Source organism: Microtus ochrogaster, linkage group LG2 (assembly GCF_000317375.1).
Source record: "Microtus ochrogaster isolate Prairie Vole_2 linkage group LG2, MicOch1.0, whole genome shotgun sequence".
In the NCBI taxonomy this organism is placed as follows: Eukaryota; Metazoa; Chordata; class Mammalia; order Rodentia; family Cricetidae; genus Microtus; species Microtus ochrogaster.
Window position 1 is genome coordinate 286,077 of NC_022028.1, and position 11,797 is coordinate 297,873.

At 49.8% G+C, this 11,797-nt stretch overlaps 1 protein-coding gene across 1 annotated transcript in view; it reads right to left on the bottom strand.

Moving 5' to 3' along the window:
- Positions 1-3,114: 3,114 nt before the first annotated feature.
- Positions 3,115-11,797, bottom strand: part of Kcnk17 (potassium two pore domain channel subfamily K member 17) — an 11,066-nt gene continuing 2,383 nt past the window's right edge. The window contains exons 2-6 of the mRNA XM_005359769.1: positions 10,859-10,973; positions 9,471-9,631; positions 9,002-9,176; positions 3,355-3,599; positions 3,115-3,279 (exon numbers count right to left, since the gene is read on the bottom strand). Of these exons, the coding sequence (XP_005359826.1) occupies positions 3,115-3,279; positions 3,355-3,599; positions 9,002-9,176; positions 9,471-9,631; positions 10,859-10,973 (861 nt within the window). The remainder of the gene's footprint in view (positions 3,280-3,354; positions 3,600-9,001; positions 9,177-9,470; positions 9,632-10,858; positions 10,974-11,797) is intronic.

The following is an 11,797-nucleotide window of genomic DNA, read 5'->3' on the forward strand; positions in this document are numbered from 1 at the left end:
CCATTTATATGGGGAGGAGATATGAGCATGTTGGTCCCCATGCCATCCCAAGCCCAGTCACACAGGAAGGTATATGGGCATGCTGGTTCCCATGCCAACTCAGAGCCAAGCCTTATGGGTGTAGGAGTATACATATTGGCTCCCTAAGTATTCCCCATCCTGGCCATATGATGGTGTTTTTGTGCATACTGGCCCACAAGCCATTTCATATGCATCCCTGTCACATGGAGATGTGTGCAGACATGTGGGCACCCATACCATTTCCAAGTGTGATGTAGGAAGGTCATCTGTCTATATGTTAATTTTATTGGTTAATAAAGAAACTGTCTTGGTCTTTTAATAGGCCAGCCCTTAGGTGGGTGGAGTAGATAGAACAGAATTCTGGGAGGAAGAAGGCAGTGAGGCAGATGCCATAGCTCTACTCTCTGAGATGGACGCAGGTTAGGATCTTTCCTGGGAAGCCACCACCTCATGGTGCTACACAGATTACTAAATATGGGTTAAAACAAGATGTGAGAATTAGCCAATAAGAGGCTGGAACTAATGGACCAGGCAGTGTTTAAAAGAATACAATTTGTGTGTTGTTATTTCGGGTGTAAAGCTAGCCATGCGGGAGCCAGGCGGGACGAAAAGCAGGCCTGCCCACAGATCCTTCTACACAAGTGACATAATATGGTCATGTTGACCCTGTGGTATTTCTGAAGTGAAGAGGAATGTGCTGGCCACCGGTTGGTGGCTCCAAGACACTGCAAACATGCAAACAAGTATTCCCAGGCCACCAGTGGCAGTGCTGACACACAGCAAGTGTGTACCTGGTGTGTGCAGGGAGCCACGTGGCTGCCCTTGAGACATAGCACGTGTACAAAGAGTGCCTAGGTCACTAGATGGCAGCACTGGGATGTGTGAGAAGTCATGCCCAGGCTGCCAGGTAGCAGAGCAGCACTAGCACATGGTGAGTGTGTGAATGGGTGTTCCCAGGCCTGTAGGTGGTGGCACTGGGACAGGGCAAATGTGCAAACGTGTCTTGGGACATCACAGGCATGTGAACAGGTGTGCCCAAGCCACCACATGGTGGTGCTGGAACACGGCATGCATTGCTAACAGCTGTGCCCAGGCTGCCAATTGGAGGCCCTGGTGCACAGTCGGTGTGTCAGCAGTGTGCCCAGGCTGTAACTTGTCAGTAATGGGACACAGACAGGTATGCAAACAGGCATGTCAAAGCTCACACATTGTAGTCCCGGGACATGGTATCGTGTGGGCAGGTAAAGGTGGGGAGTTCTCAGTCCAGCTCATAAGCAACAGGACAGTCTCTTTCTCAGAACACTAACCTTGAGAAGCAGATTCTGTGTTGTGAGGAGGCCCTGGGTACAGTAGGAGGCCACACAGTCGTGGCTAAGGGCTCAGTCAACAGCCTCCATCAGATGCCAGACACAGGGAAGTGCTTTGGTGGCTCTAAGCTGGACTTCCCATCCACTTACTAATGCCAGGAGCCACAGTCCTGCCTCACTGAAGCCTGGCTGAAGTTCAAAGTCCTGGTTAAAATAAATTCTATTTTATGGCACTAAATTTTGCAGTACTTTGTTACATGATTGTATCAGTTACATGTTCACTGGAGTCTGGAGTGACTGCTATGTTGGGAGATATTATTTTCAGGTGTGTGACTTTGGTTTACACTGCATTTGTTTAACTCTGTAAGCTGTGTTACTGTGCCTGTCTAACACACCCGATGGTCTGATAAAGAGCTGAGTTGTTGTAATAAGAGCGGCGGGGCTGCGTCCCCAGCTCCTGGTCGCCTGGCTAGCTTATGCCCCAAAATAACAACACACAAATTATATTCTTTTAAACACTGCTTGGCCCATTATATCTAGCCTCTTCTTGGCTAACTCTCGCTCCTGGACTAGCCCATTTCTAATAATGTGTGTAGCACCCCAAGGTGTGCTTACCGGGGAGATCCTAGCCTACATCCATCCTTGGCCGGAGCTTGATTGCGTCTTCCCCGGGAGAGGGGAGCATGGCATCTGCTCCAGAGAGCAGAGCTGTTGAGTCTGAGCGCACTTCCTCTTTCTCCAAGCATTCTGTTCTGTTTACTCCACCCACCTATGTTTTAACCTATGAGGGCCAAGCAGTTTCTTTATTACTTAACCAATGAAATCAATGAATATGACACTCCCACATCACTGAGTGGCTGGACAGGAGCAAGGACAGGCGGGGCTGGCAGGTAGCGAGAATAAATAGAAGGAGAACCGAGAAGTGAGAGCAAGAGAACAAGGAGAGAGGACATCAGGGTCCAGCCCCCAGCTATACAGGAAGTCATGGAGAAAGGGTAAAGAAAGGTATACAGAAATAGAGAAAGGTAAAAGCCCAGAGACAAAAGGTAGTTAAGACAAAATAAGTTAAGAAAAACTGGCAAGAAACAGGGCAAGCTAAGGCTGGGCATTCAAAACTAAGAATAAGCCTCTGTGTGTGGTTTATTTGAGAGCAGGGTGGTGGGACCCTCCAAAAGACCAAAGAGTAAAACATCACATAACACATATACCTGGCAGAAGCGTCTTAAGGGAAGAAGCTTTTATTTAGTGCAGTTTTAGGGGACACAGTCCTTTCTGGGTGAGAGGGTATGGTGACAGGAGGGGGCTGGTCACACTGTGTACCTAGTCAGGAAGGAGAGTGGGGCAAACGCTGTTGCTCAGATCACTTTGAGAAGGCAAGGAAGGACCCAGTAGCTGGCTGGGTTCGTGATACACCTGCTGGCTGAGATTCACAACAAAACCTGTAAACTCCTCTGTCAGGTCCCAGGGTGGAGGGTCTGGGGTCCACCGCTCCTCTGTCCATGCCTCTGCCACTCCTGGGGAAGCTCACCTGGGGCTGGCACTGTTTCTCTCTGTGGGTTGTCGTCTCCACTACGGGTGTTTATGGATATGGATGCATCATTTAGAATTTAAATTTCTTTGTACTAGAAACACCCAAGCAGTAGTTTCAAATATGAAATCCATTGCTCTCACACGAGTCAAGCCAGGGTTCAGTCCTGGTTGTCACAATGACTCTGTGGTGACCAAGACTCCGGGCTTCTTCTGTGACTGTGCTACATCTCAATCATGGCCACTACTCCAGGGTACTTCAGGGTGCAATATGGCTGCTGGGGCTCTTGCCGCCATGCCAGCATTGCCGACGGCTGAAAGAAGATGGCTGAACAAGGCGAAGAGGAGCACACTCCATTCCCGAAGTCGCATCCCAGAAGCTGTTGTACAGCCTGTTGCTCTCAAACCATCTAGCCACCTCTAGCTGGAAGGCACAGGAAATCATGCTTAAAATCAGAGTCCTGAAAAGGAAGATCCAGCAGTCCTGTCCTCGTCATACCGCATAACCTGAGTGGAAGGTTCCAGATGTGATGTCTGGTGATTGGACCCTGCGTTCTCCTTCTTGGCCCTGCCTCCAGCTTCGGCCCTTGATGCAGCGTAGGGAGCAGGTGCACATGTCCCCTGGCATCTCAAGCAGGGACAGGATCATTTTGATGATCAGGGCCTGCCAGGCCATCCCAAAGAGGATCCACAGGGAGACGATGTTCTTGTACCACACGGGGTACTTCCGAGAGGGGTCCATCCCTGGGGAAGAGGGAAGGCCAGAGGAGGTGGGGGCTGGACAGAAGCTGGGAGGCCTAAGTGATGAGTGCAATGCAGGAAGCCCACAGACTTGACATTCCCAGCCTGTGGCTGCCCGTCTGGGATTCCAGGAAGCTGCTGGGATGAGCTGGCACCTTCTATCTGGAGATGAATCTTTTCTAGAGTTTCTCAAAGTGCTCTTGGGTAGGCAGAATAAACAGTAAAAATGGTAATTTTACCAAAAGCAATCTACAGATTCAACACAATGCCCCTCAAAAATCCCAGCAAAATTCTTCAAAGATCTTGAAAGAATGGTACTCAACTTCATATGGAAAAGCAAAAAACCCAGGATAGCCAAAACAACTTCTGGGGGCATCACAATCCCTGACTTCAAACTCTACTACAGAGCTACAGTACTGAAAACAGCCTGATATTGGCATAAGAACAGAAAGGAGGACCAATGGAACCGAATAGAAGACCCGGATATCAATCCACACATCTTCAAACACCTGATCTTTGATAAAGAAGCAAAAATGGAAAAAAGATAGTATATTTAACAAGTGGTGCTGGCATAACTAGATATCAACATGTAGAAGAATGAAAATAGACCCATGTCTATCACCATGCAGAAAACTCAAGTCCAAATGGATCAAAGACCTCAACATAAAGCCAGCCACACTGAACCTTATAGAAGAGAAAGTGGGAAGTATACTTGAACGCATTGACACAGGAGACCACTTCCTAAATATAACCCCAGTAGCACAGACACTGAGAGAAACAATTAATAAATGGGACCTCCTGAAACTGAAAAGCTTCTGTAAAGAAAAGGACAGCAGCACAGACACTGAGAAAAACAATTAATAAATGGGACCTCCTGAAACTGAAAAGCTTCTGTAAAGCAAAGGACATGGTCAACAAGACAATCAACAGCCTACAGAATGGAAAAAGATCTTCACTAACCCCACATCAGACAGAGGTCTGAGCTCCAAAATATACAAAGAACTCAAGAAACTGGACACCAAAAGATCACACAATCCAATTAAAAAAATGGAGTATAGACCTAAACAGAGAACTCTCAATCAAAAATGGCTGAAATACACTTAAGGAAATGTTCAACATCCTTAGTCATCAGAGAAATGCAAATCAAAGCAACTCCGAGATTCCGTCTTAGCCCTGTAAGAAATGCCAAAATCAAAAACACTGATGACAACTTATGCTGGAGAGGTTGTGGGGAAAAGGGAACACTTCTGCATTGCTGGTGGGAATGCAAGGTGGTACAGCCCCTTTGGATGTCAGTGTGGCGATTTCTCAGAAAATTAGAAAACAACCTTCCTCAAGACCCAGTAATACCTCTTTTGGGTATATATCTAAAGGGAAGACCCAGTAATACCTCTTTTGGGTATATATCTAAAGGATGCTCAATCGTGCCACAAGGACATGTGCTCAACTATGTTCATACCAGTTTTGTTTGTCATAGCCAGAACCTGGAAACAACCTAAATGCCCCTCAGTAGAAGAATGGATGAGGAAAATGTTACATTTACACAATGGAGTACTACACAGCAGAAAAAAATAATGACAGCTTGAATTTTGCAGGAAAATGGATGGAGCTAGAAAACATTATTTTGAGAGAGGTAACCCAGATACAGAAAGACAATTGTCACATGTACTCACTCATAGGTGGTTTTTATACATAAAGCAAAGAAAGCCAGCCTACAAACCACAAATCCCAGAGAACTTAGACAACAATGAGGACCCTAAGAGAAACTTACATAGATCTAATCTATATGGGAAGTAGAAAATATAAAAAGATAAGACCTCTTGAGTAAATTGGGAGCATGGAGACCTTGGGGGACGATTGAAGAGGGGAGAAGAGAGGCAGGGATGGGAGCAGGGAAAAATGTAGAGCTCAATAAATATCAATAAAAATGAGTAACAATAATAGTAATAATCAAGACACAAAGGACAACCAGAAAAAAAAAGAAATCTCTGAGATGCCTCATAGGCTACAATTTTGCAAGCCTCCAGGAGAGGCATTGCTGGTTCTGTTTCCTGTATCCAGCTTTTATTTTGTGTTTATTAAAAATATTTTTAAAATGTATTTTAATGTGTACTGATGTTTTGCCTTCATGTATGTCTATGTACTGCCTGCATGTTATGTGCCTGGAGAGGTCAGGAGAGGGTGCCTGATCCCCTGGAACTGGAGTTGCAGGTGGTTGTGAGACACATGTGGATGGTGGGAACTGAACCCGTGCCCTCTGCAAGAGCAGCCAGTGCTCTTCATGTAGTCCTTTTTGACCTTGAACTTCCAATTCTCCTTGCCTCTGTCTCCTGAATGCTGGGATTATAGGTATTTGCCACCACAGCCAGTTACATGACACTAGGATCAAGCCCAGGGCCTCAGGCATGTTAGTTAGGTGGGAGCTCGTCCCTCTGTGCCACAGCCTCATCCCGTCTGCTTCATTGTCACCTGGGCTGAAATGGGGCCAGTCGTGGGAGCCAGGGTGTTTGGGAAGGAGTGTGGAGTTGCTGGAGATGTGCCCTGCTTCAGTCCCTAGCATCCACGATTGACATCTGAGTACCCCATACCTGTTTAGAGACAGACTGATACCTCTGTGGTACCCAATGAGATCAGTGGAAATTTTACTTCTGGGTACAGAAGTTGGGAGGCCCTTTATGCCCTTCATTTAATTTTTGGCACAAGAGTTGGTAACTGGCAAAGTGCTCCACTGAGCACTTTAATGATGAGAATCATGGGAGGAGCTTGTGGCTGGGGTTTGGGTGACTCTGGCATGGAAAGTGACCAGATGTGTGTGTGTGAACGCGTGTGTGCATGTGTGTGTTTATGGATCAGCATTTCTACCCAAGAGAGAAGTCGGTCCATCCTTAAAGGATCAGGAGAGCTGAGATTTGACAAGAGGTGTAGGAAATTTCAGAACAAGTGCGGTTGGCCTTAGGCACCTCCCTGCCCTTCTCCAGGCCTTAGTTTCTCCACGTACTTAAGCCAGAGGCCTGCAGATGAAGGAGCCAGGGACTCTCTGTGTGCAAAGATGTGGAGGTAACGAGCAGCATCGAGGACCACAGCACGCAGCTCTGCTCTCCCTTCTGGCGTCCTGGGCTTCTGACTGTGCTCAGGGCAGGGAGCTATAGAGCAGGCTCTCCTGCCAGTTCCACGGAGTAGCTTCCTGGGAGACCATGGTGGCAGCCTCACTCCTACAGTGAGTGTCTGCCCTTCCTAGAGGCTGGCTGATGCCTCCACCCCCTTGCCAGCGTGCCCATGTCTAGAGAATGCTGCTTAGTTGGAGAACTAGCTTGTTTTTGAGACAGGATCTTCTGAGGTAGACCTGTCTTAAACCCTGGAATGGCAGGGTGAACCAGACACCTGGGTTTACTTGTGTAAGGTAAGTTCCATCCTAAGACTTAGGAGAACCCTAAGGTTTTCGAAGCAGCTAGGCATGGTGTATGATCTAAACTGCCAAGGGGACAAGACTAGAGTGTGCTGAGTCTCATGACACTGTGTAAACGGGAACCCTTCAGGGCTGTGCCATGCCAACCTGCGCGGCTTTGTGTAATAGTCCAGGACTAACAGGAAACAGCAGTGGGAAAAGAAGAGGAAACAGCTTCCAGAAATAAATGTCTCCTGAGCAGAGAGCCAAGCCTGGTCTTCCACGCTGCTGACTGTAGGTCTCCTCAGACACATATCCCCACTATGGGGACGGAGGCAAACATCTGACCCATTTGGAAGTACCTGTCCATGTTACTTCTTCCTGAGCCACAGACTGGGGGAGACCAGGCTGGGAAAGCAGCTCCGCCCCCATAGGAGACCTTCCCCTCAGTGGAGAAGAGACCTAAGACAGAGGCTCAGAAAGCAATTATGGGGAAAAATGCAAAAAATGTAGAATCCAGTTCCAAGCTGGATTCTTTACTTGACAGTTAAGGATACTGAGGTCCACAGAGGGTTTTGGAATAGCTTGAATAGTGTAAACAAACAGATTAGAAATTGTATCTCGCTGAGCTGTCTCAGGCAAATGGTTTGGCCTCTCTAAATTTCAGCTTCCATTTTGATAAAATGGGAGTGCCACTTAGGGCTGCAGGCTGAGTGCGTGGTTTGTCATCTGCTCAGAGGGTTGTCTCAACAGTCCACTGAAGGAGTATGGGGAGGGTCCTGTTGTATAGGACTGTTCTCTGAGCCAGGCTGCTGCCACCTTCATCAGATCAGTGGGACCCACAAGCAAAACTGATCACAGCTGGACTGCTGACCTTGTGGACGGCCAACCTTCCCTCTCAGAAGGGGGTGGGGCTGGCCATTGGCCCCTCACCCAAGTATCCAGCCATTCCTCCTAGCTAGTTGTTTGCACGAGGTCCAGGGTCTTGAGGAGGGCTAGTATATAGGCTGGGAAGGACTAGGGGAGGGGTTTCATCTATGTAGCCATGGAGAAGGCATCTTTCAGATTGGGTGACCTTCTGGTGCAGATGCTTTAGGGTCACCTGTGCTCCTGCCTGTGAGCCCTCACCTATGCTCAAGAAATTCAAGGATTCCCTGAGGGGAACTTTGGTGGAAGCAAATTTGGTTTGTCGTTGGAACCTCAGAAAGAGTGGGGAAAAGTGTTTAATGTCTCAGCTCCCACCACAGGAGGAAGTTGTCACAACAGGCTCCCTCCTCACCCCAGAGCATGGCCTACGGGATATGGTGCCCCCAAGGCTGCCCTGGGTAGTGAAGGAACCTGTGGCCTTTACTCTTGGATCTTTTCAGTGGCAGCAGGAGAGGGAGAGGGAGGGAGGAAGAGAGAGAGAGAGAGAGAGAGAGAGAGAGAGAGAGAGAGAGAGAACCAGAGCGAAAGCCAGACAGAGACACAGAAGAGATGCCGAGGCTGCCTGGAGCCCCTGCTCCTCCATTGCCACCCCCTCAGCTTTCCTCCACCGTCTCCTGCAGTGCAGTTGTCTCTGGGGTACCTGTGTGGTCTCTGGGGTACCTGTGTGGTCTCGGGGTACCTGTGTGGTCTTGGGATACCTGCGTGGTCTTGGGGTACCTGCGTGGCCTCAGGGGACAGCACTAATGGTTCCCATTTGGGGCCTCCGTGGCAGGCCTGTAGTTTGGCTGTCATTTCCTCCTGAGGTCAAGGGTGCTCTGAGTTCCCTGATTGTTTCACATGGGTCCTCGCCCGGGTGGGTGGAGAAGTGAGGGAGGTCCAAGTGTTGTGTGTCCCTCTGGGGCACTGATTTGAGCCCATAGCTTTGGAAAACAGCTCCACGCTGCCAGGCAGAACCTGAGAGATCATAACCTGCCACACTGGGAAAGGACAGAGCCTACTTAGGTTACAAGCTGTGCCCCAGACCCATCAAGCTACCCACAGTAGACAGTCACCTGCGGTACATTCCCAGGCCCGCCAGCCTTGGGCCACTCACCGATCACGTAGTCACCGAAGCCCACCGTGCTGAGAGTGATGAAGGCGAAGTAGAAGCTCTCCATGTAGCTCCAGCCTTCCATGTGGGAGAAGAGAAGCGGGGGCAGCAATAGAAAGAGCAGGAGGCCGGAGAGCAGCGCCGCGGAGCCTGCCAGCAAAGGTGCCTGTGCTGGGTCCTGCAGTAACAGCAACAGTCTGTGGCTCTGTCCTGAGCAGCAAGAAGGAGATGCCCAAACCTCCAGCTTTGAGCCCTCACAGTTCCTTCTGAAAGGCTTCCTGTCTTTGACTTGTTCCAATCTTCTCATGCACCCCACAGACACTAACGATCAAACACCCTGTTCTGGGCTTTGCTCCCAAAACCTCACCACCTACCTCATCTTTCTGACCCCAGCCTTCTGGTTTGGCACCCCATTTCCACCACAGTCCCCCATCTGGAACAGACTCATCCAGGTTCCTGGGCACCGTCTCACCTGCCAGCTGCCTCCCAGCCACTGGACACATCGATGCACCCCTTGCTGCATAAGGTGGCCCAGCCGGTTGAGCACTACCAGGTTGAGTGGGATCCCCACGAGGGCAAAGAATATACAGAAGAGACGGGCAGCCATGGTCTCTGGGCTCAGGTTGCCGTAGCCTGATGCAGGAGGGGGGGGGTATTTAAGCAGATCCTTCCCCCAGCTTTGGGTATGGCCCCTGTGGCCCCCTTGGTGCCTACCCAGCTCTGATGAGAAGACAGAGCGGGGCTGGCACACCAGCCCACAGTTGGCCTGTGGACTCCCTTTTTTTCTGGCTTCACTTCTTGGACTCTGACTCCTGCAAGGCTGTGAGAACCTGGGCAAAGACCTTGGTCTTTCTGAGCCTACTTTCTTGACCTTAAAACGGGGTGCAGGCATTCACTTGCTTTTGGCTAATGAGAGGCCACAGTAGGACATACTGTCGGTGGGAAGGTGAACCCCTTGAGCATCGAGTGCCCCCGCCCCGGCCCAGAAAATGGGCAGATGAACATGATGGAAGGTTACCATGCAGGCATCTGGCCTGAAAACCTCAGAGGTCTCTCTCTGGGTCTTCCATCTCCTTTCCATTCATGTTTTATTTTGTTTGTGTTAAAAAGGTTTTGTGTTGGCCGGGCTGACCTCAACCTTCTTATGTAACCCTGAACTCCTAATCCTCCTGCCTCCATCTCTCAAGTGCTGAGATCACACAATGATGGTCTGAGTAAGGGCAGTGTTGGGGGTGTGGGGGGGTAGAAGTTGGGCTGGGGTGGGGTGCTGGGAAAACAAGGCAAGGATCAAAGGGATGCTGGTCGGGGACAAAGAAAGATGGAGCCTAAATCTTCGGTGGTGTGAGCCTGCCCCCTAGTGGTTAGTCCTGGGTCATGCATGTGATGCTGTGGGCAAGGGCAGCTGACCTGCTTTGGTCCCTGGGAACCAGGGCTGCAGGGATCCAGAGCTTTCTGGTCCCCGCTGTTTCCACACAACAGTCTCAGGTGCTTTCAAGACAGGCAGATTCCACCTCAGTATGGCTCTGAAGGGGAAATGTGTCTGGAGGACAGTGATAGGGACTGAGGGCCTGGGAGGGTCTGTAGGACTGGGTTGGATGACCAACGTCCTGTCCTCCAGGGCAGCAATTTCCAAACTAGAATATGCATACAGTTCCCCGGGTGTCTGACGAAATGCAGAAGCCAAGTCCATGGGGTCCATGGGTCCTGAGGCATGAGATGCTGTCTGCAGGACGGTGGGGGTGTGCTTGCATATATGACTGCTTTCTTTATAGGTGTGACACCCTCTGGACTGCAATCACTGGCCCCTCAGGGTGAGGCTACCTCCCAAGTCACACCAGCTTGTCCCCATGCTGCCCTTACCGATGGTAGTGATGGTGGACACGGAAAAGAAGAAAGAGCCCACAAACTCCCAGCGCCCCATGCTGGTGGTACTGCCCAGGAGCTGGGTCCCATCTTTGTATGCTTGAATGATGTCCTGGAAGAGATGCTGCAGTGACCAACAGGATCTTGGGGGACTGAGCCCCTGCACCCCAAGACACCACTATACCCATGTCCATACCCACACCGACACCCACACTCCTGTAGAGGCCTTGTGTTGTATAGACAGTTTCTCCAAAGTGATGCACTTCCTCCCGTGACTTACAGCAGTCACAAGCCCCTCCCCCCAAGTTAAATTTCACAGAAGAAACTGCTGAGGAGAGGGGACTCTTCAGTAGAGCTGCCTACAAGTTGTGTAGTGAGCTCTCGGGATGTGAGGTGTCACCCTTGCCGGGTGATCCAACTATCTTTGAGTCACCCACATTCCCGTAGTAACCCTGGTAAACCCAGCTAGAAATGGGTGAGATTGTTTTTTGGTCAATCATTGGCCCCATCTAACTTGAAGAGACTTTTTCATGTGTCCCCAGAAAAACACACACAATATCTTCCTCTCTATTTCAAGTCTGTTTGGGGCCTAGAATCACTGATTCTACTACCCAAGGGCTCCCCAGGGGCAGAGATCTTGGGGCCAACCCCGTCTCTTTATCCTAGAGCCAGCTCAGGTTCTCGGCCATCTCACAGGCTTATATACTCATTTGCTGTCTGCCTCAGTCCTAATCTTGCAGGAAACAATAGACAGATGTTGCCAAATGACAGACGCAACCTCAGCCTTCACTGGGACAGGAGAACTGAGTTAACTCGGAGATGGGGCCATAGTGGTCGTTTTGGGTATGAAGGGGGCTGTGCAGATGGTTTCGGGTATGAAGGGGGCTGTGCAGATGGTTTCGGGTATGAAGGGGGCTGTGCAGATGGTTTCGGGTA